Source organism: Neopelma chrysocephalum, unplaced genomic scaffold (genome assembly GCF_003984885.1).
Source record: "Neopelma chrysocephalum unplaced genomic scaffold, ASM398488v2 Primary Assembly neopelma1_74, whole genome shotgun sequence".
NCBI classification, from domain to species: Eukaryota; Metazoa; Chordata; class Aves; order Passeriformes; family Pipridae; genus Neopelma; species Neopelma chrysocephalum.
The window spans coordinates 8620845-8648660 of NW_020897735.1; the positions used below are offsets into that span (position 1 = coordinate 8620845).

A 27816-nucleotide genomic window follows, 5' to 3' on the forward strand; every position below is an offset into this window, starting at 1 on the left:
TCATCCTTCTGCCTTCATCCTTCTGCCTTCATCCTTCTGCCTTCATCCTTCTACCTTCATCCTTCTGCCTTCATCCTTCTGCCTCCCAGGCTCAGGAGCTGGAGGGGCAGGAGTTGCCAGTGACACCCCTGGGCGCAGGGACTGGCACTTGGAACCCCCTGGCACGGGGATATTTGGTGTAGACAGACCCCTCAGTGGTGGGGTGGGCTCACTTGGCACTGGCAGGCTGTGGGATGAGGCTGCCAGGCTCCTGCCCACATGTCTGGAGCTGTGGAGGAGCTGCCTTGGAATAGCACACGCTGCCGTGGGCTCATGCTTGGTTTGTGTGCAAAGCACTAGAGACCAGCACAGCCTTGTGCTGTCATGCTCTGAATTTATTTATTTATGAATTCTCTTCTTTATCAGCATATGTGCAGCGACTGGGGTCGCACAGGTTCAGCTCTGTCCAGTCTGAAGCAAAAAACCTCAAAATAAACATGGAAACAGGCCTGGAGAACACTGGCACAGCCCTTAATTTTGACTGTAGACCTTTTCCTTCCCCTCTCGACTCCGATGTAATGAAATAAAGCATCTTATTTTCTTCCATTGCCAGGGGCCCTAACTGAAAACAACCCCCTGCTGATCTCTGCTGCTCAGAAACAGGGAGTTTTATTGGCTTTAGTTATTGCATTTTATTCAGGACCTTGTATGTGGGTGAGTGAGGCCCCCGGAGGGATTCCACAAGTATTTGCATTCCGTTTGTGTCTTCTGAGTGCTGGCTGCTGGAGTACTTAAGGCAGAGATACCAGAAGTGTGATCCAGAGCCGAGGTGGCTTTTTTGTGTGGAGGGAAGGACTGGAGGATGAGGTCTGGACCTTGGCCCTGGGACAGAAGTGGCAGGATGTCATGGGAACTGACCCGTGGACGAGGCGCCTTTCCCACGGCTGCCCAGAGCAGTCCCTGCAGAGGAACTCGCCCAAGGACACTGGCTGGGGGGATTGAGACCCCGGGGACATCCCAGGGGCAGGTCCTACAGCCCGGCAGGATGGTCCTGCAGCCCGGGGAGGCTGCAGGGACAGGGAGAATCCTGTGGGATGCTGCTGGGTGTCCTGGCTCTGCCCTCCTCCCCTGCGCAGTTACAAGGCCAGGTTCTGCCGTGCTAAGCCCAGCTTTGGGTGCTGTGCCATAATGGAGCTCTCTGGGATTTCAGCAGCTTTCCCTTCCACTTTGGAGACAAAGGTTCCCTTTCCCAGCTGTTGAGCTGCAGGTGCTCCGTAGGGAATGACAACGGCAGCAGAGATTTCCAGGGGATATTTCTGGCTTTGTGTTGAGTCCCCCCGTGGAATTTTGCCTCGTTTAAATTCTAGTGAATTCTCTAGATCAGCTAAAATCATCCAAATTCACATTTTCTCTGGCTACCACTTGGCCCCTGGGTTTCCAGGGCTCGGGCAGCCAGTCCTCAGCCAACAAGAGGGGGAAAAGCAAACACTTGGCTGAGAGACGCTGTAAAACTCGATGTTCCTGAGGTAATTAGTATGTTGGGAAAGTGACAGGAAAGAGAATCAAGCAAAGCCAAGGTCAGTGGCTGCTAATTAAGAATCAGCACCTTGTGTCAGCCTGAGCTGTGGCTTGGAATTGAAACGTACCCTGGGAGAGCCCCGGGAAGATAAAGGTGATAGAGTTACCCAGATAGCAGCTAACGGGATTTGAGCAGGGTTTAAAGTTTCATTCCAGCTTGGCTGATAAAAGGGGCAAAATGAGAGAAAATAGCAGGGGGAGGCTGTGCTTTGCTTCCAGGAGGGATTTTTGCCTCTGCAGCTGCCGGAGCGTTGCAGACATAGCGGGATCTGAGGAAGGGCATCTTCTGACTAGAGAAATAATGGAAGTGACTTTTCATTTATTTAGCCCAAAGCTCCTTCTTTGGCTTTTTTGGAGGAAGGTCAAGGCAGCATGTTGGTCCCAGTCACAGTGTTGTGGGAGCAGTGGGTTTGTTGGATGCTCTGGGAGCTGTGCTGTGCTTGGGAATGGCAGGGACAGGACCTGGGATGCTCCTCCTGCCCCTGCCAGCAACCAGGGCTACCACTGGTACTGCCTGAGGAATGAAGGAGAATTTCTTAGTGGAAGGTCGTTACTGAGCAGATTATTTTGTTTTAGTGGAAGGGAGTTTGAGAAGGTGCCCTTGATTGTGGAAGTGAATGTGCATGTCAACATTTCTCTGTCTCCTGCGTGGGGAAGCTGTCAGAGGGTGATTTGCACAGTGCCAGCCCCTCTTTCCATTGTCGTCCAGGTGAGTGGTGACACTCAGCACCTGGTGCAGGAGGAGGAGCCAGGCATGGGCAGAGCTGCTCTGCCCGTGAGCAGTGCAGAGAAATGTATCAGCATTAGGAGCTGCCTGGCATTCCTCCTGCATTAGCCCTGGCTGCAGCACAGGAGCTGCTGACCCTCTGCTCAGTGAACTCTGGGACTGAAGCAGATTTGGAGCTCTCTCTGAAATGCTGGTTTTCCTCTAGAATTTGCAGTCCAAGAGCCCAGACTGAGGCAGGGGCAGCTGTCAGGGGATGCTCCTGCTCGCCCCTTCCATTGCTGTGCAGCACAGAGGATTATCACAGCCCATGGATTTGGTTGTGTTCACATCGGACCGAAAATGTGCCCCAAATGGGCTGTGTTGCAGTGCTGTTTATCTCCAGGAATACTGGGAAAACAGGACATTGGAGCATCTCAGTGCAGATCCAGGCTTGATTTTCAACCATTAATTGTGGGCACAGCTTGTGACATTGGGACATGGCCCTGGTTTGCAGCAGTGCAGTTGGACACCAAACTCAGCCACGTTTCACAGGGGAGAAGAGGTTTCACCCACAAACTGTGAGGCTGCTGCGAGCCCAGCCACTGCTGGGGGGGCAAACGCAGCTCAGGTCTGGGATGAGTCGCTGGGGGGCAAAAGTTGGGGCTCTCCAGAGATTTATTTCTCCTCTTGTCCCCGTGAGGGAGCTGGGCAGGTGGCAAGGCAGGTGCACACACAGGATCACCCGCAGCACCTCCACGCCCTCGGGGGTCTCACCAAGGTGGGACCTCCCCCGGGGCCGGGGCGGCGGCTGCTCTGCGGGACCAGCGCGTGTCTGTGTGTGACCCACCATGGGCTTTGCTTTCCAGGATTTCTTGACTGACCTGATGATGTCTGAAGTTGATCGCTGTGGTGAGAATGAGCATCTCATTTTCAGGGAGAACACACTGGCCACCAAAGCAATCGAAGAATACCTGAAGCTGGTGGGGCAGAAATACTTGCAAGATGCCTTAGGTACGTACAGAGCATTGGCAGGTCTTGCCCAGAGGGTTCTCCAGAGCTGCAGGGTGGGGACTTTCACCTGAACCCTGATGGCCATCAGAGGCACCAGCACTGACCTGCTGGAGGGTCTCCCTGGCAGCAGGTCCGAGCCTGGACACGGCCATGAGGAGCTCTCTACTCCCAGGGGAAGGTGACCGCTGAGCTGGCGCTTCCCTCTGCTCTCAGAGGAGATAACAAATGGATGTTTGAAGGCATTATGCTGCCTGCCAGGTCTTCTGTCTCAGCACTGGCCGTGTCACGGGCTGATTGAATCCTTCCCCCCTCACACCCCCCACCAGAGATGCTCCTGCAGCGCTCCCGAGTCAGAAGAGATCTCCCAAGCCGCAGTGATGAGCTGCCTCCCGGATCCCAGCACTGGGAACCCTCCTGGTGGTTTTTGGTTTTTTTTTTAAGTGCTGGCTCTGTTTATGGCTCCAAAAATATTTCTCTTGATGCAAATGAAAATAATTAGAAGCTTCTGCTTCTGGGCAGGTCAGGAAGGAATTGCTGCGTGCAGGCAGCACAGCACGAGGATGGGGAGAGGCTGCCTTGGAATGAGCTCAGCCAGAGGCAGCTCCGTTGGATCCACATCCCAGGGCGGGATGAGCAGAGTTTCTATTGAGGTGTTAATTTTTCAGGATGTTGGGTTCCTACTAGTGGATTTGTGTTATTTTAGCGAGGAGAAAAGAAGCATAAATACTTTATTAAGAGAATAATAATAATGACAGCGTTGAGGAAAGGGAAATAATTGATCAAATTCAGGCAAAGCAACAGAGAGCCCACAAGAATAGCAAAAAGAATATTATTTATATCTGCCTTGTAATGCTTTCTGGTTGAAGGCAAGACTGTAAGTAGATTATCTCATATAATTTCTCAAAAGCTGGAATATTAATGAAATCAAGAGAATTTTGAAATATTCCCTTTCTGGGGCTCAGTGCTGCCAGGCCCATCTTGTGCAGGAGGAGCCTGGGGTTCTTGTTCAGTGTTGGGGTGCTGGTTGTGAGTGACCTTTTATGAGCAAGATGGTTCCCCTGTGTGTCACCAGGTGCCCCAGGGCAGCGTGGCACTGCCCTGGAGCCATGGAGCAGGTAATGGGGCCAGGTAAGAACAGCAGGCATCACCTGCAGGTGAGCAGAGTGGCTCCAGAGCTCCCTGGCAGGGCTGAAAATACATTGGAGAGACTCTCCAGTATATAATTAAAATCTGTTTTGGCAATAGGGAAGGAATGCAGACTGGAGTGGGGAGAAAACAGGATGGGAAAATCCAAGGCAGGCAGGAATTAGGAGCAAACCACCTGGAATGAGAAGAAAACCAAAGCAAACCTTTCTGCCAGAACATCACCCAAGCTAAACGAGGGTGCCTTTTCATCCCTGTTGTCCCATCCCTGGTGCCCCCAGTCACTGCTGGGATGGACTGACCCCCCCTCTTGAGGTGGGGCACCCCCTCAGCAGGGTGTGGGGGCTATGCCCAGGTACCCCAGGGTGAAGGGTGGCCTGAGAGCAGGAGCTGGCACAGCAGCCACAGTGTGAGCTTCTGCAAGGGTGAGGAGCAGCCAGGCAGCAAACAGGAGCACAGGGAATCTCAGAGAAATATTTTCATTTAATTTCGTGTGATGTTCAGCTCAAAATAAACCAAGTAAATTGTTTCTTTCCTTTAATTACCTGTTTCTCCTGTGAATCACAGTGGCTTGTCAGTGCCAGGGCACAGTTTGCAGTAGCAGGCCATGCTACCAATAATTAGAGAGCTTGCCAGCATCCTTCCTGCTGGATTAGCCCGGGGGAGCGTCTCTGGAACGGGAGCGTGGGGGGTCGGGCTGTGGAAGCGGGTGCTTGGCAGCACAGCCCTGATGCAATATCCCACAGCCACGGGGGCAGAGCTGCCAGCTGGGGAAGAGGGATGGAATGTGCTCCTCAGGACCCGGGTGCAGGGTGTGCTGTGCTGGTTATGAGCTCCCAGGGCACTGCCAGGCTCTCCTGGGCCCTCCTGGAGAGCTGGAGAGCTGGCTGGGGCTCTGGGGTCACCACCTGCTCCCATATCCATCTTCTCTTCCAGTGTGATGGGGTGCCAGGGAGCTGCTGGGGTGCTGGGGCTTAGGAACAGAGTTGCTTGAAGGCTCTTCTCATGTCTCCAAACCCCTCACCAGCTCTCTCTGTTTTCCAGGGGAATTCATCAAGGCGCTGTACGAATCAGATGAAAATTGCGAGGTGGATCCCAGCAAGTGTTCGTCCGCAGACCTTCCTGAACATCAGGGCAACCTGAAGATGTGCTGTGAGCTGGCCTTCTGCAAGATCATCAACTCCTACTGGTGGGTGTCCCGGGAGCGTCGCTCCCTCGGCTCACGCGGAGCGGGGCAGGGTGGCAGGGGTCTGTCTGCAGGTGGTGGGACCTGTCCCATAGCAGCTTGTCGGGGAGCTGTGGGGCCCTGCCCACATCCTGCTGGTCCAGGAGTAGGTGAGGCAGCAGCTGCTGCTCTGCCAGAGTTTGGGGTGTCAGTTCTAGGGGTGCGACAGCCTCGTGGATTCTCCGTCACCCTTGTTTTCAGAGGTGCTGGAGGGTCACTGGGGCACTGGAGTCAAGGAACACAAAATGCCTTTGCCAATGTGACCCATTCAGAGAGGTACTTGGTGCCAAATGTGTATGAAATTCTGGAGTAAAGGGCAGAAATGCATGTCCTGGGTCTCCCACCCCTGGAACGAATCAGTCTAGGTGCACCTCCCCGAGCGTCTGGTGAAGCTCTGAAATCCTGCAGCAGGCAGAGACACAGCACAGGCAGCTTTTGTTTGGGCAGATGTTCCCTGGTTGCAGTGCTGGAGCTGGGAGGATGCTGCTGTTCTCCCAGGTTGCTGCTTGGCTCAGCATCCCACATTCCTCTGGGTTAACCCCTGTCTCTCCCAGCCCCGGGCAGCTGCTGGGGTGCGATGGGAGCCCGATGGGAGCCCGTTGCCTCCTTGGCCCAAGGCCTGGTATGCAGCTGGAGGCATTTCCGAGTTGTTTGTTCTCAGGGTAAAGGTTCTTGCTACCAGTTGGGACAGGCCTGAATATCCCAGATTTGTTGGAGTGAGGCAGCTGTATCCTGCTGTGCAGTTGGCTGTTGTGTATGGCTGTGTTCGTGGTGTTCCTGCTGGAACTGGGAGCCAGGAGTCCCTGCCCCAGTGAACTTGCTGCCTGCAAAGGTGACCTGAAAGGGGGAAAAGATGGGCTTGTGACTCTCTTTACTTGGAGAAATAAAAATATTCTTTGTGCTTCATGCTAACATACCCAGAGCCTCTCATCCTGATTGTGAGAGAAGGAGCATTTTTGTCTCACTGCTGGATTTCCAGCCTTCCTGCTTAAAATCTGGGCTTAGTTTTTATTAATATATTTAGTAGCATCACTGTTGCTGCAAAGCATCAGCTAGGGATAATATTGAAGGAAGGAAGTCCTTCGTAATGAGGATTTATCATTTTCTCTCCTATCTCAGCTGTTGTGTTGAGGTCAGAAAACTTATTATAAGTAATTTCCCAGGATATTGAGTGTGCCCTCCTGCAAGCCAGGAAGGGAATTGCTTTTCCTGATCCTGCTCAGGGAGACAGCAAGGAGCAAGAGGTTCCCTCAGGCTGCTGTTATCCACCACAGGTACACAAAGAGCAGGTTCTTTACAGGTATCCTATCCCTTATCCTGCACCAATTAACAACTCTGACTCAGGAATGGCATTTATCTGCTCTCCCAGGAGGGATTTACCACTTCTAGTCACCAGTGGATTATAATTGTTTGAATTAATGTCTTCCTAAAAATACCCAAAGCGGCACTAAAAGGTCACTCTAAAAATAGTCTTGAAAAGTGACCTAAGGAGAGCCAGGAATGCACAGGAAGTTCGTTCTTCCAAGGAAGGCTGGAGCAGCTGAGCTGCTGCTCTGAGTGGTTCCCCCTCGGTGCTTTGTGCTCAGCGGTTCCCGGGGATTAATTGGGCTGATGAGTGTTGGGATTGGCCAAGGTATCCTGACAGCCAAGGATCCTGCTTTAAATAGAGCCTGGAGTGTGCGTGCGCATCTGCGGAGAGAGGCAGGCGGAGGAAAGGGGTTTACAATAACCGAAAATTGTTATAATTATGACATAATTTGGACATCTGGAAAGTTTCGGTGTAAGCAGAATTTTCAGCATGTGGAAGCTCGTTACTGGGAAGTTGGGTAATGAATTACGGGCCCGTTTGTCACATAAAGCCGACGAGCTGAATTCCATCCGCTGCGGCACAATTCAACTTCCACGGGCTCCAGCCCCTGATGGGGAACGCGCAGCCGGGGCTGCATTTCAGGGGTTTACTCTCCAGTAACTGCACAACCTGTCCTGATCATTCAAGCCTTAAATTGCTTAAAGGATTCTCCTGTTTCTGGGCAAATACCATGAAGAAAAAGGGCTTTGTCCAATTGTGTGGATCAAGCCAAAGACAGAGGAGAATCTATCGAGCCGAAGACGGTGGCTAATGTTATTTGTAAAGCTCGAGGTAAAAGCTCATGGGAGTGAAAGTGAGAAGCCAGCACGGAGCAGAAGCTGAACGGGATGGCAGCATTTGCCAGGCACTTTTATGGAGTGTCAGCAGCATGTTGGAAGGGTAAAGAGGAACTGGAGAAAGGCTCTGCCTGCGGGCTCAAAGAACGACTGCAGGGCCAGAGGCCATGGCCAGGTCACTGCAGGGCTCCTGCCCCTCTGACAGACCCCAAACCCCACAGGTTCTGAACTCTGTGGCTGTGGCGAGGAGCAGGTAGTTGGTGTTGGTGAGCGGTGTCCATAGCCCTGGGAAGCAGAGACTGGAGGATGTGGAGCACTGGCAGCAGGAGGAGCACCCCTGTATTTGCCCAGAGCCCTGGGAGTGCTGCCACAGGCACAGTGGATGGGTAGGAGGGCTCCTCTCTTTTGGAGCTTCTCACCTGGTTCGTGCTGTTGGTGTCTCTGGCCATGCAATTCCCGTGGTTTCCTCCCCTTCCTGGCTTGTGAACAGTTCAGCCCAGGGCAGTCAGTCCCACCGAGGGGACAGGCCAGCTGGAATTGCTTCACTTCTACCGGATAGTCCCTGCAGCAAAACTGGGAAACACCATCCTCGGAAATGGCTGTTTGTAAAGGGGATTTATGGGCTAAAATGCAGCCTGAACCCCCCCTCACCCTGCTTTGGTACCCCTGGCTGTCAGTGATCAGCTTGGGCTGTGAGACAAGCACAGTGGTTCCTGACTGGGGTGGTGGGAGTTGTGTGCCAGGGGCACAGGGAGCCACAGTGGGACCCAGTGCCAGCCTTCTCCCAGGTGGGAGTATCCAGCTGAATAAATAACACGTGCTGGGAACAGGATAAGGTGGGAGCAGGGGCTGGGGAGGGCCGAGCAGGAACAGGCAGCAGTTCTCCAGCGATAAGGGCTGCTGCAGTGAGTGTCTGCTGGCCCCAGGGGAATTCTGGCATCCAGGAAAGGCAGGCTGAGGTCTGTGCAGCTACAAGGCTGGAGTAACTCCGGTGGGGCTCTGTGTTTGTACTAGGCACGCTGGGATTTGATCCAGGTGCTTGAACAGGAGTATTACAATTTGCAGAGCCCTCCCTCCGAGCTCCAGCTGTGCTGGAGACCCTGGAGCTGCTGGTGATTCATGGCACAGCCAGCTGAGTCCTGATAAGCTGCTGTGCACAGTTTGTTTCATATCCCAGCCTTCCCAGTTGTCCGGGGTCTTGGCACCCGGCAGAACCAGGACACTGGGCTGATGGAAGCTGCCCCTCTCACAGCTCTACAGAGCAGCTTTGCTTTTTCCCCTGTGGTTTGAGCCTCCTGACGCTCTAACCCTGACAGACACTGCCCGCCCTTCTGTCCTTTCAGCGTCTTCCCCAGGGAGCTCAAAGAAGTTTTTGCCTCGTGGAGACAGGAGTGCAGCAACCGGGGCCGCCCCGACATCAGCGAGCGCCTGATCAGTGCCTCCCTGTTCCTGCGGTTCCTGTGCCCGGCCATCATGTCCCCGTCCCTCTTCAGCCTCCTGCAGGAGTACCCCGACGACCGCACCGCCCGCACCTTGACCCTCATCGCCAAGGTCACCCAGAACCTGGCCAACTTCGCCAAGTGAGCCGGGCTGCGGGAGCGGGAGGGGGGGAGGAACCTCCGGGTGTGTGGGCAGAGCCACGTGGATCCCACGCCCGCTGCTCCTTCCCTCGCTGGAAAGGGCCTGTGGGCTTCCTGTTGGCTTTTGCTCCCACATTGCTCTGGGACTGGCTGTTGGGTCAGGGAGATCATTAAAGTTTCCAAAACAGGACGTGTTTTATGAGCAGGAAAACAGGCTGTTTTGACCACAGGGATGAGCAGTGGGATGGCAGCGGGGACTTTGTCCTGTGGTGTCCCGTGGGTGTGGGACCAGAGCCGACCAGCAGCAGTGGTGTGCACGGCTCAGGAGCTGCTCTGTCCCTCCCTTGAGCTCTGGGAACCTTCCCTGCTATTAAAATGCAGCTGGCTGAACTGGGAAGGCCTGAGAAGAGAACAGGGACACTATCAATTCTTTACTAAGCCCATTGGTTTGATGGAAACAAAGCGAGAGATTTCTGAAAATCTTTTCACTGGCTGCAGCTCTGAGCTCCTTATCCTGAGCTCTGATAACAAAATGATGAGCTTTCTGAAACATGAATGGACAGTTTCTGTCTAAAGCTTCTTAGATCTGGAAACTGGCTTAGTGCTCACACCCTCAGTGAGGAAGGCCGGGACACACACGGGATGCAGGCGGGAGATGTACAAGTGTGTTACACTCGGTGACAGGAATCCTCTGTACACCTGACCAATCCCTGACTAAAGGGCTTTCAGATTTCCAGCACTCAAGGAAAGGCTCTTTAACTAAGCTGACATTAGTCAAGCCAAAGTGATCAAGCCGAGCTGTCCTGTGGGTGGCACTGGGCCTGTCCCACAGAACCACTGGCACAGCACCAACCGCGGCCGGGATGGCCCAACCACGAGGCCCTCCCTGCTGTGCTCTAAATAAGACACACGAGTGAGGGTGGAGTGCTTGGAGGGCAGAAGGAGGTGGCAGGAAGCCCACGCTGGCCCAGCTGCAGGGGTGGCTCTGCAGGGTGAGCCCCAGAGCAGTTGTTCCTGCGTTGCTGAAGAGTGCAGGATTCCTACCCCCAGCAGTTGAGGGTGATTGCTGTGACAGCATCTTGATTTCCAGTGACAGGTCCTGTTTCTGGAGGCTGTGCCCTGACCCAGCAGTAACAGAGGGTCCATTACCAACAACTCCTGTGTTTCTCTAGCTTTCACCTCCATTTGTGCTGTGGAGATCCCACACTGATGAGGACTTAGCTGGATCAGGCTGGGGTTACTTTTGTTTCCATGATCAGTGAGGTGTGCTGGGTGCCTGCTAGCAGCCCAGGGATCCCAAAGGCTCTGAAGGGTTCAGATACCAGAGGAGGGTTCTTGCCTGCATATGTACCTGCCCTTTCTGTGGGCTGCCCTTCTTTTTACAGGATTTAGCTGAAATCCATGTTGCTCTCTCAATAGGTTTGGCAGCAAAGAGGAATACATGTCATTTATGAATCAGTTCCTGGAACATGAATGGACTAACATGCAGAGGTTTCTCCTGGAGATTTCCAATCCTGAAACCATCTCAAACACAGCTGGCTTTGAGGGCTACATCGACCTGGGCCGGGAACTGTCCACGTTGCACTCACTACTCTGGGAAGTCATTTCCCAACTGGAGCAGGTACCCAGGGGACGGCAGGGGGTGGAAACGACGGGGAAAATATTGTCAGTGTGATTCACTGAAGGGACTGTGCAGCAGTTGGCAAAGCCCACAGTTCTCTAGCCAAAATCACAAGATGTTGGTAGTAATTCTGCTCTCTCCTCTGCCCAGGGCACTGCCACGAAGCTGGGCCCCCTGCCCCGGATCCTGAGGGACGTCAACGCCGCGCTCAGCAACCCGGCCTGCGTGCAGGTCTCGGTCACCGCCGACCACGGCGCCTCCACACCCAGCGCTGGCAACAGCATCTCTGCAGGGCTCCAGAAAATGGTGATAGAGAATGACCTGTCTGGGTAAGAGATGAACCGTGGCCGGGCCACACGCCAGGGAAACGTGGAATATTTGTGCAGGGACAGGCGGGACAGGGTGCAGTGAGCAGCTGCCCAGTGCATTGACCATTTCCCATCACAGAGCTGATCCTGGATGCAGTTCAACTCTGACGCTGCCAAAGCAGTGGGGGGGTAGTGCCAGCCTGTGGCTCCATCCTGAGCCCTTTCAGAGCCAAAACTGGGCATGTGGTTTGGGAAATCAGGAACCTGGTGGTCCCGGTCTCAGCTGTTGAGATGTGACTGCAGAAGCAAAATGTTCATCTTTTGAGGGCTTGAGAGTCTGTTTGTGCTGACCTCAGGATGATGGGTATCATCAATAAGGAGCATTTGAGATGTACAGGATTGGCCTTACCCATCTTTGTAAGACACAGGGTGTGTGCTGAATTCACTGAGATCCAAACCTGCTATTTCTGTAACAGTTGCCAAGCTGTAGAGGCCTCACAATGAGTTCCAGACTGCTCTGTCCAGTTTTTATAAAACTGGGTGTTTTTAATGATGAGCAGTGATTCACAGACACAGTCACCTACATACTTTTTGCCCTGATTAAGTAAGGAGCTTCATTCACGGGGAAGAATGAGGCTGTTGCAGACCTCTGATGTTTCTGTTTGTGGAAAATGAAATGGAGCCCACACAAATGGAAAGACTGTGCTAGTAAAATAGTTTGTAAGTGGAAACTGCATAATATTTAACAGTTTAATTAGGAATGAAAGGCAGCAATGGCACTGGACTTCCTCTAATCAGAGCTTTCATCTCTAGTGCTTCCCAGCATGAGGTGCAATTATTTGTCTAATGCTATGGAGGATCTCTGACAATATGCTTCTCCCCAAATACTTGCTTACAATGCACCATCTTTGATCAGCAGAATATTCGCATTAAGCTACTGCAAAGCTCTCTCTTCCTATCCCCAAGAAATCAATATTGCATGAATGTGTGTTGCAGCAGGAATGGGGGGATAACCTTCAGCTGCCAGGCTTTAGCTCTGCTGCGCTTGCTGACCCTGGGAGGCCCGGTGTGGATCTGGCCCCCACGGTGTTCTGTGCTGTACAAATCCTGGCCAGGGTGCCCACAGGAGTTTGCTGCCCAGGTACAGAGCAGGGGGCACGGGCGTGGCATGGTTGGAAGCAGGAAAGGTGACCCAGGCTGGCCCGGAGCAGAGCCAGCTGGGGTGGCAGAGCGCCAGGAGCGCGTCCCCGATGCCTCCTGCCCAGCGCTCTGGCCGTGCACACACTCCCCTCGCTCACCTGTCCTCACCTGCCCACTCCCAGGCCAGCCCGGGGCTCATGGCACCCTCCGTCCTCCCCGTCCCTCACACTGTCCCCTGCCGGGGCTGGGTCCTGTCCATATCCCCACCCCGATCCCAGTCCCACACAGCTGCGCCACCCTGATTTCTGAGTGATTTCGTTTTCCTGCTCTGGTGCAGCATTCACAACTCTTCTTTTTTGTTTTGTTTTCCTCTCCTCTTCCTTACGCACTGACTTTCCCTCAGTCTGATAGATTTCACACGGTTACCATCTCCAACCCCTGAAAACAAGGACTTGTTTTTTGTCACAAGGTCTGCTGGGGCCCAGCCCTCGCCTGCCCGAAGCTCCAGTTACTCAGAGGCCAATGAGCCCGACGTGCAGATGTCTAATGGCAGCAAGAGTTTGTCCATGGTGGACTTGCAGGACAATCGGCTCTTGGACAGTGGGGCCAACGCGCCCGGCACGGCCGACTCCCTCAATGACAGTCAGTCGTCCCTGGGGCAGTTGCAGGGCGTGTGGACCACACGGACTCAGCAGAACAGCGTGACGGGCATGGCCACCGTGCGCCGGGTGGGCCAGACGCCCACCACGCCCAGCGGCGAGAGCGCGCCGGGGCGGCCGCAGCTGCTGGCGCCGCTGTCCTTCCAGAACCCCGTGTACCAGATGGCCGCGGGGCTGCCCCTGTCCCCCCGCGGCCTGGGCGACTCGGGCTCCGAGTGCCACAGCTCGCTCAGCTCGCACAGCAACAGCGAGGAGCTGACGGCCAACAAGCACGGCTTCGCCGGCCCCGCCGCCGCCGAGGACTTCTCCCGCCGGCCGGGGGAGCTGGCCCGGCGGCAGCTCTCGCTCACCGAGAAGGGCGGGCAGCCCACGATGCCGCGGCAGAACAGCGCGGGGCCGCAGCGCCGCATCGACCAGCCGCCCCCGCCGCCCCCGCCCGTGTCCCGCGGCCGGACCCCGCCGTCCCTGCTGAACACGGTGCAGTACCCGCGGCCCTCCAGCGGCAGCATCATGTCCTCCTCGCCGGACTGGCCCGGCAGCGGGGCCCGGCTCCGCCAGCAGTCCTCCTCCTCCAAGGGCGACAGCCCCGAGATGAAGCAGCGCACGATGCACAAACAGGTGAGTTGGGGCTGTCTGGGATCTGGGCGCTGAGGGCCGGGTGGGCTCAGCCCGTGGGAGTTGCTGCCACGGGAGGGGATGTGGCTCCGAGTCACCGCGTCAGTGCCGACCCCGCGGTGGCGTCACACGTGGGGATGTACCTCGATTCTGGCACCCAGCTCGGCCTGAGATGGAGCCCCTGCAGGGCTGGGGACACAGCCCAGTGTCTGTTGCCAGTGTCCCTCTGTCACAGGGCACACTGGCACGTGAGGCGGTAGGTGGCAGAGGCACGAGGGCCGTGGCAGCCGAGCCGCTGTCCTGCGCTACCATCTTGTCACTGCTTTGCCTCTCCATGCCCAGGCTCTCATCCCATGCCATAGTCAACCCCGTGCCATCTCCCAGGCTTGGAACAGGCCCCGATCTCCTGTGCCTAAGAGCCTCCCTGCTGCTGCTCCCATCCCAGCAGGGCCGTGGCACTGCTGGACACTCTGTGAGACCCTCCTGTGAGAGCGTCTGGGAGGCGGGAGCGATGAGGAAGGAGCAGGTTCTCCCCGCCGAGAGCGACGTTCCCACTGTGCTGAGCTCTGCAGTGATCCCAGTGCTGGGCTGCACAGAAATCCAGTCCACTGTTCGTGGGGCTAAAATGGAAAGCAGTAGGTCACAGGCCCAGGGCCCTCTGGTTGCCCTGGCACGGACAAATGGTTTTTCTAGTGCTCATTTATTCACCCTTCATTTCAGAACTAGCCTGTAGAACTTTACCACAGTAGGGCCTCTCTGTGCTAAAGGAAGAGCTGTCAAAGTAACACAGACCCAGAGAACATGGACAACAGGCAGGAGCTGCTGCATCTCGTCCCAGACCCAGAGTTCAGGCACCTCTCCAGCCGTACAGTGTTGGTGTGACCTCCTCTCCTGCACGAGGCAGCCCTGGGTCAGTGCTGCCCACAGAAGGCTGTTCCATGCTCCCATCTGGAGCTGTTCCATGCGTTGGGTATCGATCCATGAGCTGGCACTGCCACGCAGCAGCGTTTGTGTAACAGGGATCAATGCTCGTTAGGGACAGAGGGCACAGAGCTCTGCGAGCAGCACAGGCCTGTTTGTAGCAGAGGTTCTTCCAGAAAGACGTCGGTGATCTCCGGGTGGCCCTCGGAAAGCCCTGGCCAGGTTCACTTTGCAGACCATTCCTCCACCCACCCCTGTGATCCTCTCAGAGTTTCTCTCCAGACCTGAAGTCCTCAGAATGCCTCTGCCCCTCTCACTCTGCACGTTTTATTTGCGTGTTGGCAGCATCTGTAACCATTTGGAAACTGCTCCTCATTGGTTGTGTTTAATGCTTTTTGAGACCAGAGGAATCCCATCTGGTGGCTTTTTTTAGAAGAAGTCCATGAACCTCCTTGCTGCCGGCCAGAAAGGCTCCTTCTACGTCTGCAAGGTCATCTACTGAACTGACCTCCACGCTCTCCCAGGCCACAGCAAATGTCCTTCTGTACTTCTTCAGAGAAGGAAGGAAGAGGAGAAAGACCTGGACTGAGCTCTATTCACTGACAACCTTTACCAGTGGCCTTTATGCTGCTGGAACAACCCCGGGTGGCCACGGCTTTGTGGCTCAGACCCTCTGAGCAGCCACCCCGGGTACAGTGCCTGAGCTGGAGGTGTAGGGAAAAGCAGAAAGCCACAAGCTGAATGAGGATTTGTAGCAAATGATGTTCATGAGTGTTCATGAGTCGAGTCTGACAGTTTGGATTCATTATTCTGGAGAGAGAAGACCAGGCTGGAAGATGGCACAGGAAAGCCCCTGACCCCAGTGAGGGGATTAAACCAGTCCCACTCCTTGTGATACAGAACCTCCTGTTCTGCTGCCTGACAGTGACTGGGCTTCTCCACTGTCCAGAGGTTGGGACAAAGGAGAAAGTCCCCAACATTTCTGATTTGTTCACTTGAGTTGCCTTGACCAAGTCATCCAGGTCCCATGTGTTCATCCAGCTGTTCACTGCAGTTTATAATGAGGCAGGATGGAGGCGAAATAGCTGGAGGGTGACTTCCTCAGCTGTGTAATGTGGTTGGAAAATATTTAGGCAATGCCATTGGCAGTCCCTGCCCAGGCCAGGACTGAAAGGCAGCAGCTGTGGCTCCAGCTCATTGGCCATGGAACAGCACTGGTCCTTCAGCTCCCCTGGCTGCACGAACAAACTACAGCTGAACTACTGAGAAGTTGAGCATTTAGATCTCTCCAGCACCCCCAGCCCAAAGGAAACCTTTCTTCTCCAGGAAGGCACCTTCATGATCATAAGGAGCATTTCAGTTTTCAGATCTTGTTTTACCTGTGTGGAATCTCCACTGCAAGCAAAGACAGCTCAGCAACAGGCTGAAGAGTGTGATTTCTGTGTTCATGGAATGAACATACCACTCCCAGCCCCTCTGTTCCTGTGCAGTTCGTGTCCTTCTGAGGTGGCAGGACCTGCTCAGACACCTGGGCCATGACTTGGAGCAGGATCCTGTTGCTGTGCTCTGCTGTACCTGTGCAGGCAGGATGGCACAGGGAAGGATTTGGCCTCTCAGAGGCTGTTAGACCCAAACCAATGTGCAGCTGCAGAACAGGAGCTGTTCCTGCCCCAGCCCCGGCAGCTCTGGCAGCCCAGCCTGGTTCGTTGCTGTTTGAGCAGCGTGGCTGAGGGTCTGCTTGGAAGGAAACTCTCTCTCTCTCTCTCTCTCTCTCTCTCTCCAGCCTCATGACCATTTCTGTTCCAGGTTTTTCTTTTGTCATGGTTGTGTGTTTCATTGTAGGCCCCTTCTCCTGTGAACCCCAATGCCCTGGACCGCACTGCTGCTTGGCTTTTGAATATGAACATGCAGTTTTTAGAAGATGAAAGCATTGACCCAGATTCCAAGCACAGGGATAAGCTCAGGAATAAGGACGAGCTCAGCCAAGCAGAAAAGGTAAAACCTGATTGGATTGAAACAAGTTTCTGAATAGAGAGAGGATTTCCTTGAATGTTGTTCCCTGAGCACCCTGGGGAGAACGTGGGCTGTGTGCAGATCCCTGTCCATGAGAGAGGGTGCTGCCCTGCTCAGCCTCTCAGGGAACTTCTGGAGAAGGTTTGGGAGGTTTTCACACACTCAGTGCCTGGAATCACCTTCTGATGAAAGCAAGTCAGAAAAACAGGAGCCAGCAATCAAGTGCTGATGCTGCCCTGCAACAAACTTTGCAGCCAGCCAGTGCCTCCTACTGTCCCCATTCCAACTCCTCCCAGCTGCAGGGAAGAAAGCTGAAAAGGTGGATTAAGTACACCTATAACAGAGGTGGGAGTGAGGTACAGGCAGTCTCCTGCCTCACAACAGGGTCATGTAGCAGGAAGCAGCTGCCATGTCAAAAGGCTGTTCACAGACCTAAAAATTAAGTCCAGATTTTAGTCTCAGAGACAGGACTGGGGCCTGAGGCGACTTCAGCAGTGCAGTGACACTGCCATGAGCTTATGGCTCACAGATCAGGGCCAGGCCAGTGTGGGGATCTGCCAGGAAGCCCATTCCAGAGTGTTCAGTCTCAGTCCCTGGTCCCACAGAGGCCCTGTGCCCCTGAAGCAGAGGGGTGCTGCTCCCTCCCTTCCTTCCTGGGCAAGCCTGGGGTGGGAGAAGCTGGGAAGAGACAGAGTAGGCCAGGCCAGGGTGAAATACAAGGGTTAGAAATGAGGATCCAGCCTGGCTCTGCTGGGAGCGGGCAGTTGGGCACCGTTAGCACTTGGGATGTTTCCTCACTGTGCTTCTCTCCTCTCACACCAGCCACACGTCACCTCCTGTCCCTCAGCACTGCAGACATCACCCTCCCCAAATCCCCACCCTCTTCTCCCAGCACAGACACGTCTCTGCTTTAGTTCCAGTAGCCTTCCTGTGCTCATTCTGCTGTGCTGTGTCATTTGGGGACTGCCACCTCTTGAAATCCAAGTGAGATGCCAAAGGCATCATCGTAGGGCCCGGGAGGTACAGGGCAGCAGCTCCCAGCTGCCCCAGGAAGAGCAGGGCAGAGTTTTGTGGGTTCAGCCCATTTCTTACTCTGAGCAGGGCAGACACTGGTGGGGTTACAAACCCCTGTGGCACTGCAGCATCCCAGTCCCTGTCCCAGGTCCAGCGGGAGCCCTGCCCCGCTGTCTCATTGCCATGCAGCATCTTTCCTTCCTCTGCTGTGCCATCAGTCACTGACATCCAAGATCACCATTAGCATAATCTCTCTCCCCATTACCGTAAGACATGAATGGTAACCGAGAATGAGAGGAGTGTTCTAGAGACAGGAGCGACTCCTCGGGCTCCGAGGCCTCTGCTGCTCTCCTTTGAGCTCTCTTACGCTGCTCCTATTTTAAGGCTAGGGTAGGTATTTAATCTTTCCTGTTCGAGCAACTCCCTGCTGTCTGACCTTAGTGCTTCTGTGCAGCTGCACGGGCGTTTGTGTCCCCTCATCGTTCCAGGTTCCATGTGCAAACTGTGTCGTTCCCCTGCTGCACCCAGAGCTTTGCTAAAGGAAAACTGGAGTGCTCTGCCCTGGGCAGGGGCAGCTCCAGGTCCTGCCCTCTGCCAGCCCTGCTGCGGGACTGTGGCAGTTCAGGAAGACCATCAGCATCCTAAATTCTCAGTCCTTGGGCACAGCAGTTGTTTTTGCTGTGAGTGGAGTGCTGCCCTCCCCTCTCCCTAGAGCTGATCTGGGGATCACATGCCCCAAGAGGACTCTCAAATAATGGACATGCCCCAGTCCATCATGGCAGTGCTTACCCAGGTGCATTTCTGAAAGTTCATGAATAACACTTGTGGCTTTGACAGCCTTCAGGACTCAGATGAGAGGCTTTTTCCCATATCTGGCTCTTTAAAAGCAGCTTGTCACATTATCAGCTGCAAGTTAATTATTCAAAGGTTATTCCAGTTGAGATTCTTTTCCAAAGACTATTTCCAAAGATAATTTTTTGAAATTAAAGCAGGTTTTTTTGGGCACACACTCCCTGGATTTTCCTTTAGCAAAGCAAGTTGTACTGAATGCTGTGCTGCTGCAATAGCTGAACCCAGTTTTACCGAGTTCAAAAGCTCTTTAATTTTTTTAATGGCTTTCTGTGATTCTGCTGCTGATTTATAGCTTCACCCGAATGAACAGTACAACTGTGGGGTCTTGGCTTCACACAGTGGCTCTTCTTGGGTTGAACCCTGGTTTGAGATCTGATTGTGTGAAGTGCTGGGCCCCGAAAAGCAGGAGTGCTCCGTGCCCTGCTCGTGCCCAGCGTGGTGCCATCACCTCACCGAGGTGATACAGAGCCAGCAGTGTCCCCTCTGTCACTGCAGCTCGTGCTGGGCTCCCAGCCTGCCCAAAGCCCCCCAGTTTGTGCTGCAGGTGAAGAGCTGCCGCGTGAACCCCAAAGCCCAGCGCTGCGGCTCCTCCTGCCCGCGCGGGCCCCGCTGGGGCGGGGAGGCTGCCGGGTGCCTTTGCCATTCGCTCGCTCTAACCTGCATTTCCCCTGTGAAATGCCAGACTCTGCTAACAGCCCACTCTCTGCACTGCCAGCGACCTGCCCCGGACCCGGGATCGCTCCTAGCGCAGCGGAGAAGACGGAAGAGGAGGTGTCGGCGAGCGGGGGTGTCTGACACGGGTTTGCAGCTAGTCTGATACGAGAGAGGGGCGTGAGCGGGTTTGGGGGAACCCCTGGCACGGGCAGAGCCCTACGAGGTAACGTTGCCACATGTGTTTTCTCCCCCTGTGTCTGTCCCTGGGTGCTCAGTACCAGCAGGACCTGGTGGTGCTGCAGGACAAGCTCCGCATCTCCAACAAGAAGCTGGAGGAATACGAGACTCGCTTCAAATGCCAGGAGGAGACCACGCAGAAGCTGGTGCTGGAATACCAGGCCAGGCTGGAGGAGAGCGAGGAGCGGCTCCGGAGGCAGCAGGAGGATAAGGAGATCCAGATGAAGGGCATCATCAGCAGGTACAGGGAGTGCTGGGGATGGTGGTAATGCTGGGCAGCCTGGCTGGTGTTAGAGCTGATCCCTGCTCAGGAGAATCAGGTTTCCCATGTGGGTTTCCCTGTCAGTGTTACCTGGGACAAGGAAAACCGCAACATTTTCCTGATTGACAGGGGCAAAACTTCAGGAGGGGAGAGCTGGCAGCCCACCCCAGCTCCCAGAGGCTCTGGCAGGATTGTTCTGTTCATATAGCTGAGGATCTCACCACCATCCCTTACTCCGAGCTCTAATTCCCTTTCTCCCACCCAGTGGAATGTGGTGTTTACATTTGTCTGGGACACCTTTACCTGAGCCAGGGCCACTGAGTGCTTTCACTCAGCCCTTGTGAGTGGGTCAGCCTTGCCTGTGCTGTGTCACTTCAGCTTTGGGCTGGTCTTCTAGAGAGAGCTCCAGGGAAGAGTTAAGAGCCAGGAAAAGGTTTGGTTTGTGTGTAAGAGGAGGTAGAGTGTGAGACTCATACCTGGGCTTAGCAGAGCCCAGCCAATGTAAGGTTTTCCTGTCTGTTCCCAGACTGATGTCAGTGGAGGAGGAGTTAAAGAAGGACCACGCTGAAATGCAGGCTGCCGTGGATTCCAAGCAGAAGATCATTGATGCACAGGTGAGTGCCCCATGCCAGGGCTGCAGCAGTTTTCAGGGTGGCTGTGCCAGCACAGCCTCCCCCTGCAGCAGTGCCAGCCCAGCGTGGTGAGACCCTGGAGGTGAGTCAGCACGTGCAGGCAGGGACAGGATGGTCAGACTTGAGCAGGACACGAGTCACTGTCACAGCACTCACATCTGTGCAGCTCTTTGCAGCCTGGGAGTGTGGCAGGAGACACACGGGGTGTGGGGGTGGCAGTTTGGGCAAGGATCATGCCCACAGGTCAGTCAGTGAGTGGAAGGATCATATCCCCCCTGGAGCATTGCTTGGTGCTTCATGTCCCAGTGATGCTTCCAGGACCTGGACACGAGGAACACACAGCCTGGCCAGAGCCAAACCAACATGTTTTTTCAGCCTTTGGGTCGTGGCTTGTAGGATTGGGAAGCTCAGTTACTGCTGTCAGCTACAGTGGAAGAGGAGCATCACATGATGGGTGCAAAACACCACGCTTGGAAAAGAGAACCTGAAAATATAATCCATGATCATTTAGTTTGTAACAGAGAGGAGCATCAGTGTCACAAAGAACACGAGTAGCACAATCAGGCTGCAACATGAAGCTCTTGCTTCCATTCTAACAGTACTGTGATTGGTGAGAGTTGCCATCAAAGACATCCTGGGAGGCTACAAGTCATTTAAACTATTAATTTACACTAACAAAATCAATTAAACACTGACAGGAATAACTATCTTGGGAGAGATTGGGTTTAGAAAAGGAATCCTACCATCTTGGCAACAGCCGAGCTAGAACAAACAGTACAATGAATTTCTGTATAACTGAATAATTAGAGGAACTTTGTTACCTCTATTTTCTTCAGGATCCTAAAATGAATGTAGCTGACATTGCACAGGAAAAGGACATTTGCGGTCCTGCCAAGAGCAGCGGATTTCAAAAAACGCTGCGTAGCACTTAAAACCCCCGCACCTAAGATTGCCAAAGAGAAGTGTTCTGGTCCAAGAGGCCTCTGGGTCACTGTCTGGGGAGAGGCCCTGACATCCCAGAGGGACAGGGGCTCGTGCCTTGGCGCTGACCGTCCCCTGTGCCCGTTTGCCTTGCAGGAGAAACGCATCGCTTCCCTGGACGCTGCCAACGCACGGCTAATGAGTGCCCTTACCCAGCTGAAAGAGAGGTACAGCATGCAGACACGTAATGGGATCTCCCCCACAAACCCAACTAAATTGCAGATTACAGAGAATGGAGAATTCAGAAACAGCAGTAATTGCTGACGCGCGGCGGGCGCTGCCGCGGGAGGAGGCCTGGCCGGAGGGACCCTGAGCCGCGGCGCCAGAGAACGGCTGCGCCCGAGCACCAGCTCCTGACTGCGGACGGCGCCGACCCAGCCCATGGGAGATGCCAATGCCAGCACTTTGAGGGACGGGAATGTCGAGTGTGAGATGAGTGGCATAAGGAAATAACACATATTCGAGAATCGCTGTCACTTGTTGGATTTGAATCAGTGTTTAATGTTTAAACAGAAGTAACCTTTTCCTTCCAAACCGGCCCAAAGGAAATGCCTCGCCCCTCCCCAGCAAGGAGTAACATCCTTGTCGTGTCAGTCAGCGAAATAAAGGGAGCTGGGCAGGGCCTGCAGCAGGCGGGGCCCAGTGAGCCCAGCTCGAGTTGTGCTGCTGGATGTAGCGTCCGAGGGACCCCAGCCCGCTCCTCCTGTGCCTCCCCCCGGAGCACAGCCCTCCCAAAGTGAACCCCAGCCGAGCCCAGCGTCCTTCCCCACGTGGCTTTTGTGAGGCCACTGACTTTTGCAGCATCCACAGGGCATTTACGCAGCTAATTAGTGTGTCATTAACTCCGCCCATCCAGGGAGCACAGTGCAGATGGAAGGTCAGGGCGTGTGGTGGCCAGAGGGGTGCTGTGTGGGGGACCCCGGTGGCAGGGCAGTGGAGATGGGCAGGACTGGTGCTGCTGGGGCTCCCGGGGTCCGTGGGCAGCCCAGGGGCACAGGGCAAGGCCAAGGCTCTGGCACACGAGTGGAGGGAGGAGCTGGCACCTGGTGAATGGCGACCCGATTCCTGTCAACTGCTTCTGCTCTCTCTCAAATAAAGGGGAAGAGTTGTGTAAGCAATAGCCCCAGGCACTGTCCCACGTGCACTTCCAGCCACAGAATAAAGTGAATGTTGCCTGAGCTTGGTCCCTGAGCTGTGATTGAGGGACAGGGGCTGGATTTGCTGGTGCCCGTTGTGGTAGAGGGGGAGCGAGGGGCTACGTGGAACGGCAGCTTCCTGCTTGACCGAGGGGTCGTTGTGGGGATGGAATGCTCTGTGAGGAGAGTTTTACTATTTCTGGGGAGAAAAACAGACAAAGAAACAAGAAAAAAGCCCTGAAGAACCATGAAGATCGGTAATTGTATTTCTTTTCTTTCACAGTATGCATTAGAAAAAAAAAGATCCCATTTTCTGGAATACTGTCCTCTTTAAATTGGGAATGAGCACTGCATGGAAATTAACCGGCTTGAAGAATGTAAAACATGGTCATAAGGGAGTAACCACCAAGAACAGCAGCCACCACCGAGAGCCCCCTTGTCAGGAGCACTGTGCAGGCCTAAGCCAGGATTAGACTTTCCCAGCGCAGACCCGGCACGGCCGCGTTGGCTCAGCGGAGGGGTCACCCCTTCACGGGGGTCGTGCCGCTGAGCTGCCACCACCACGGTGTGTTTGTTGGTTTGTGGTTCTTGCAGTTAGTCCTTCACGGGTCCCACTCTCAGAGCAGGTCCCTCGTAACCCAGAGCCAGAGGGTTCTCTGAGATCCGGATGACAGTGTACAGTGTACAGGACATCTGCCTTTGCTCCCATAAAGGGTCACACACTGCTCAACGCCTGGCCTAGCTCCTCCTGCCATGAGCAAATGTACACAGGGACTAGGATGTTCCCTGGGCTCTGCTTAGGTACCGTCTCCAGCCTCACACTGCCCAGGCTGCCTGAGCAGGACACTTTGCCAGTCAGCTCTGCATTGCCGTGCTGCCCCGCAGCCGTAAGGCTCCTTAACAGCATTCTTCCACACGCAAAATTAAAGATGGTTGTTTTTTTTCCTATACGTTTTTACTGGTCCCTGGAAGCCCTGGGCCAAGCCCAGGAGGAGCAGAAGTGTTGCACTGAGGTCTCCACACCCCGCCAGCACCTGCCAAGGGGTGCAGCACACGGCAGACCCCAAACGGAGCTCCTCAGAGCAATGTCATAACTCAGATCTTATGGCAAGTACAGTCACCTTTGAATTTTGGAGACTAGCACAGATGGCTTTGAAGAACCTCACAAAACTGACAAGGTTACAACTGGAGAAAGACCCAGACAGGTTAGGAATATACAGGGTACTGTGAACCGTTGGGTACGTGCACTCACGTCTGCCACTGTCTCAGAGTCAAATACCTGATAAGAACCCTGCAAAAAGACTTATTTTAAATGCTATTGCCCTGAGATGTGTGTTTAGAGCTGATTGTTTTTGAATTCTAAATATTTGTGTTGCGAGAGACTGGAGTTTTTCAAGACAGAAGTAACGTAGAGGAATGGAAACGCTAACAGGGCACGGGGGCAGGCGCCCACCAGCGACGTTTCCATTCATACATGGAAGTAATTTTGGGATGCAGTCAGTGTTCTCTGTAAGAGCTGGAAAAAGAAACACCCACAAACCAATTGTTTAGTGCTGAAGCTGAGCACAGTCCATCTTAATCTCCTCCACCACAAGCCAAGGCACTGCTCCCCCCCGCCCCGATCTGTCACAAACTCCTGGTTAACCTCAAACTTGCAAATTACCAAACACATTGTTCTGCTGAAAGAGCAGGAACGCTTAAATCCTTCCATAGCCAGTTATTAAAATCTTAAAAGTTCCAGTGCCAACACCTTCTGGAGTTGTTGCTTAGTTTCCCGAGCCAGTATGAAAAGAAATTCAAATCAGGACAAAGTCTCATTGCAGTAGAGTTTCCCCCCCTCCACCCCGTTTTTCCCTTTCTCCTTCCCCTGCAGTTGTCAACAACTGGACCTAACGGTGACCCTCCCCTATAAAGGTTTGGGGGCAGGTGTTCAGTTCCAGGCTCAGTTCAGTTCTGTTCCTTCAGTTCGTGTTTGTTATTTATGAGCTGTGCACTGATGTGTGTGTGTGTGTGTGTGTGTGTGTGTGGGAGGGTCCTGCCGTGGCCCCGGAGCTGGTCCCTGGCATAGCAATACCAGAGATGATCCCGAGAGGTGCTGCAGCACCAGAGCCAACAACCACCATCCCAAGGTTTTGTGCTCGGCTCCGTTTCCTTCCCGGTTCTCGCGCTTTCTGCAGTGAGAGGCTGTTCTAGTGCAAACTCGTCAAAGTGTAAACAAAGCAAAAACACTCCGATTTTTATCTTAATACAAGTCTTAATATTTTTTTGTAAATGTTCTCAGTGTTTACTGTACCGTATCTATCTCACTAACAGTTGTATATAGTAATTTAACTTCTGGTGCTGCTTATTCGGTCGGGATTTGGCTGTATCTCACTGCTGTGTTGGAAAGGTGGGCTCGAGCTGGCAAATCTGGATCCAGCCCCAGGTTCTGAATCCAGCCTCCTCCCGTGAGGATCTGAGGGAAGGGGAAGGGACAGAAGGCAGGGATCCAGATTTGCGTTGGGCCCACCTCAAGGATTCTGTTTTAAGAGTTTTGAGTTGGGGTTTTGTCAAACTGTAGTGAAGGCTCCTGAAAACCGAGCGGGTTTGTGGTAAAGGGGGATGGAATGGACTGACCAGAATCCCACGGTCTCTGCAGACTGTAAGTATCTTCCTTTTGGACAGGGATTGTGGCTTCAGTGCCAAAAGATAGGAGGGACCCAAGTCCTTCCCCATGCCAACTAATACTACAGTGTAGTCACCAGCCCCTTTTGCACCAGTTTAAGCAAATCCTGCCGCCATCCAAAGAGTCCAGCGTCGCTCCACATTGTCATTTGAGTCTGGTTGGTTTTGTTTTCTGCTTTTGCAGCTGTAAAGCACTGATTGCACTGTGAGAACACACGGAACCCTCTGGCCTGGGAGCCCCATAGGTTGCTGCAGGGTGCAGGGCACGGGTTCTGCAACTATGAATACTCCTAAAGGGCAAAGGGACTTGCTGGACCTACGTGAGGTGTCACAGGCTCTCCTAGGAAAGCAATCAGCAGGGAATCAATCATTCCCAAAGTTTAGATAGCTCATAGGATTTCCCCTGTCCCTAATGTCCGTTCCCAGATGCAATAGAAAACACGCTGAGGTCTGTTCTGTGAGGGACAAGGAGGGGATTTTGTCACAGGAGATGGCAGATCCACTGCTGTGTTCAGCCAGGATAGCCACGGGCTGTGGGCCAGGATCTGATCTGCCAGGGGCTCGTTTTCCCCAGTGATTCCAGGGCAGGGAGAGCGGCCCTGGGGTGACACCTGAGAGCAGCCTGTGAGCAGCTGTGTGTGTCCAGCAGCTGCCCCAGGTCCCTGCCCTGTCCTTCACACACAGCTCTGCCCGGGCAGCGCCAAGGGAACAACTGTGACACTGTCCCTGGGCTCCCTGGGCTCTGTCCTTCCCCCGCGGTGACTGTCGGGGTCACCTCCTCCCAAAGGTTTGCGTTCAAAGCAATCCAGGCCTCCAGCCTGGCCAGGACTGGCACCGGTGTGGCTCAGAGCCGCGGCCTCCCGGCCACAGGAGCTCCCTTCAGTGGCCACAGGAGGGACTGTGCCCATCTCCCGGCAGGTCCTGACGCCCCAGGGCAGTTCAGAGGATGCCCTGCCCCGACCCTGCCCAGATAAACTGCTGCCTTTGCCTTTCCCGTGGGGAAAACCCCAGCTGGGGGAGAGGGAGGGCAGCAGCTGAGAACATGCAGCTCACGGGCTTCACAAACCAAAGGCAGTCCTGAGGGCGTTCACAACATCCAGAAACAACCACGCTTGGGAAAAGGGTGTCACGTTCCAGCATTGAGTTTTACAGATCACCTGAGCTGTGACATTGCTGTAAATGCCATGTGGCTCTGCATCAGCTACCAGTACCCCAGAGTGCAGCCTCCATCTTCACATATTCCTTTATCATACATCACTGTGTCTTAAGATATACCTCTCTCTGTATATCTGCTTAGGCTGATACTTGTTCCTGATAAGCAGTCGCTATGTTTTATATCCTCTTATAAAGAAAAACAAATTTTTTTTGTAAGTATGTTTAAAAAACAAAAAAAGCAAAGTGGAAGTGTTTGCTGAATCTCCTTCAGCTCCTTTTAAACTATGTAATAATGTACAGAGAAAGTTGTTGGTGTTCAAAGAAATGATGTGGCTGTGCAATTTATGTACATTTGCAATTAGAAATATTAAAGATTTATTTAGATATTTTACATAAGTGCTCCAGCACCTCTACTCAGTCATTTCCAGCTTTTAGAGCATCCTGGCACATGCCACGTGCACACACGAATGTGTCTTACCTGTCTCCCCAAACAGATCATTGGAATCTGCTCCCCAGTAGCATTTCACTGGATCCACCACCTTCCCTTCCAGCACCCATCACACGCCTGGGGGGGGTCTGACAGCCCCCACCACTGCCCCTCACTCCTTCCAAACCACCCTTCTGCCTCTCCAGTGAAAGCAGAAAACTTGGAGGAGAGTCATTAAAACCCTGGGCAGCATCAGCATCTCTGCCTCATTAACATCCCCGTAATTAGCTCCTCCGGGAGCAGGGGGAGACAGGCTGGCTGCTGGAAATGAGTGGGGATGTGAGAGCACCTGTGGCTGTTCCTGAGCTCGGCAGCTGGACCCGGGCTGGGCACTGGGGGCTTGAGCCAGACTGGAGAACCCTCTGCTGCTCCTGCCAGGAACAGGCACCTGCCCAAGGGGGGAAGGCAAAAACCCACCCAGGCCACACTCCTCCCCTGGGGCCTTGCTGTCCCCCTGCCATCCCCCTCAACCTTGTTGATGTTGAAGGTTGAGAGAAACAAAACAAACATCCCTGGAAACACAGAGCATGTCAGGAAATGCTGCGAGGAGGGATTAGTCAAAACCACTTGGACTTGATAAAACCTCCTTAGCAGCTGTTCCGGCTTCATTTGAGCAGAGCTGAATCCTCACCCAAAACACCCAGAACATCCCTGGGCACTTGACAGCTCTTGGCACCCAGAGCCCCTCCCAGGGGCTCCAGCAGAAAGGCAAGGCTGGGAGAAGTGAGACTTGGAATGGCAAATCAGCAGCCAGAACAACCACAGGAATACGGGGCTGGGTGGTTGGGGATCATGGATGTGTTTGCTTGAGGTTTTTGAATCTGGAGAATCATTTTAGCCCAAGACTCATCAGCAATAACAATGTTCCAGTAACTGCACCCTTACAGGGTTGGTTCTGAGATTAGTAAGTGAGAGTCACTGGCCTATGGGCTGCTCCTGTGCCAGGCAGCACCTTCTGCAGCACAACCAGAGAGCAGCAGCAGAGCCTTTGCCCAGGCAAGGCTGAGGTGGCACAGCCGTGGTCCCACTGCATCACCCCAGTGAAGCCAGTCCTGCAGCAGCAACTGGCAGCTCACAGATGGCAGAACTGGGCACCTT

The 27816-nt window shown here is 54.0% G+C and overlaps 1 protein-coding gene across 8 annotated transcripts in view; it reads left to right on the plus strand.

The window, feature by feature from the left end:
* DAB2IP (DAB2 interacting protein) overlaps positions 1–26622 on the plus strand; it is a 174805-nt gene extending 148183 nt beyond the window's left edge. For 4 of the 8 annotated variants that reach the window (XM_027687897.1, XM_027687899.1, XM_027687902.1 and 1 more), the window contains 10 exons: positions 3130–3274; positions 5462–5606; positions 9131–9367; positions 10787–10988; positions 11139–11317; positions 12840–13713; positions 16474–16626; positions 19440–19642; positions 20190–20277; positions 21373–21645. In XM_027687897.1, coding sequence (XP_027543698.1) covers positions 3130–3274; positions 5462–5606; positions 9131–9367; positions 10787–10988; positions 11139–11317; positions 12840–13713; positions 16474–16626; positions 19440–19642; positions 20190–20277; positions 21373–21540 — 2394 coding nt within the window. In that variant the 3' untranslated portion in view covers positions 21541–21645. The other 4 variants (XM_027687898.1, XM_027687896.1, XM_027687901.1 and 1 more) reach the window with 4 other exon arrangements.
* The last annotated feature ends 1194 nt before the right edge of the window (positions 26623–27816 follow it).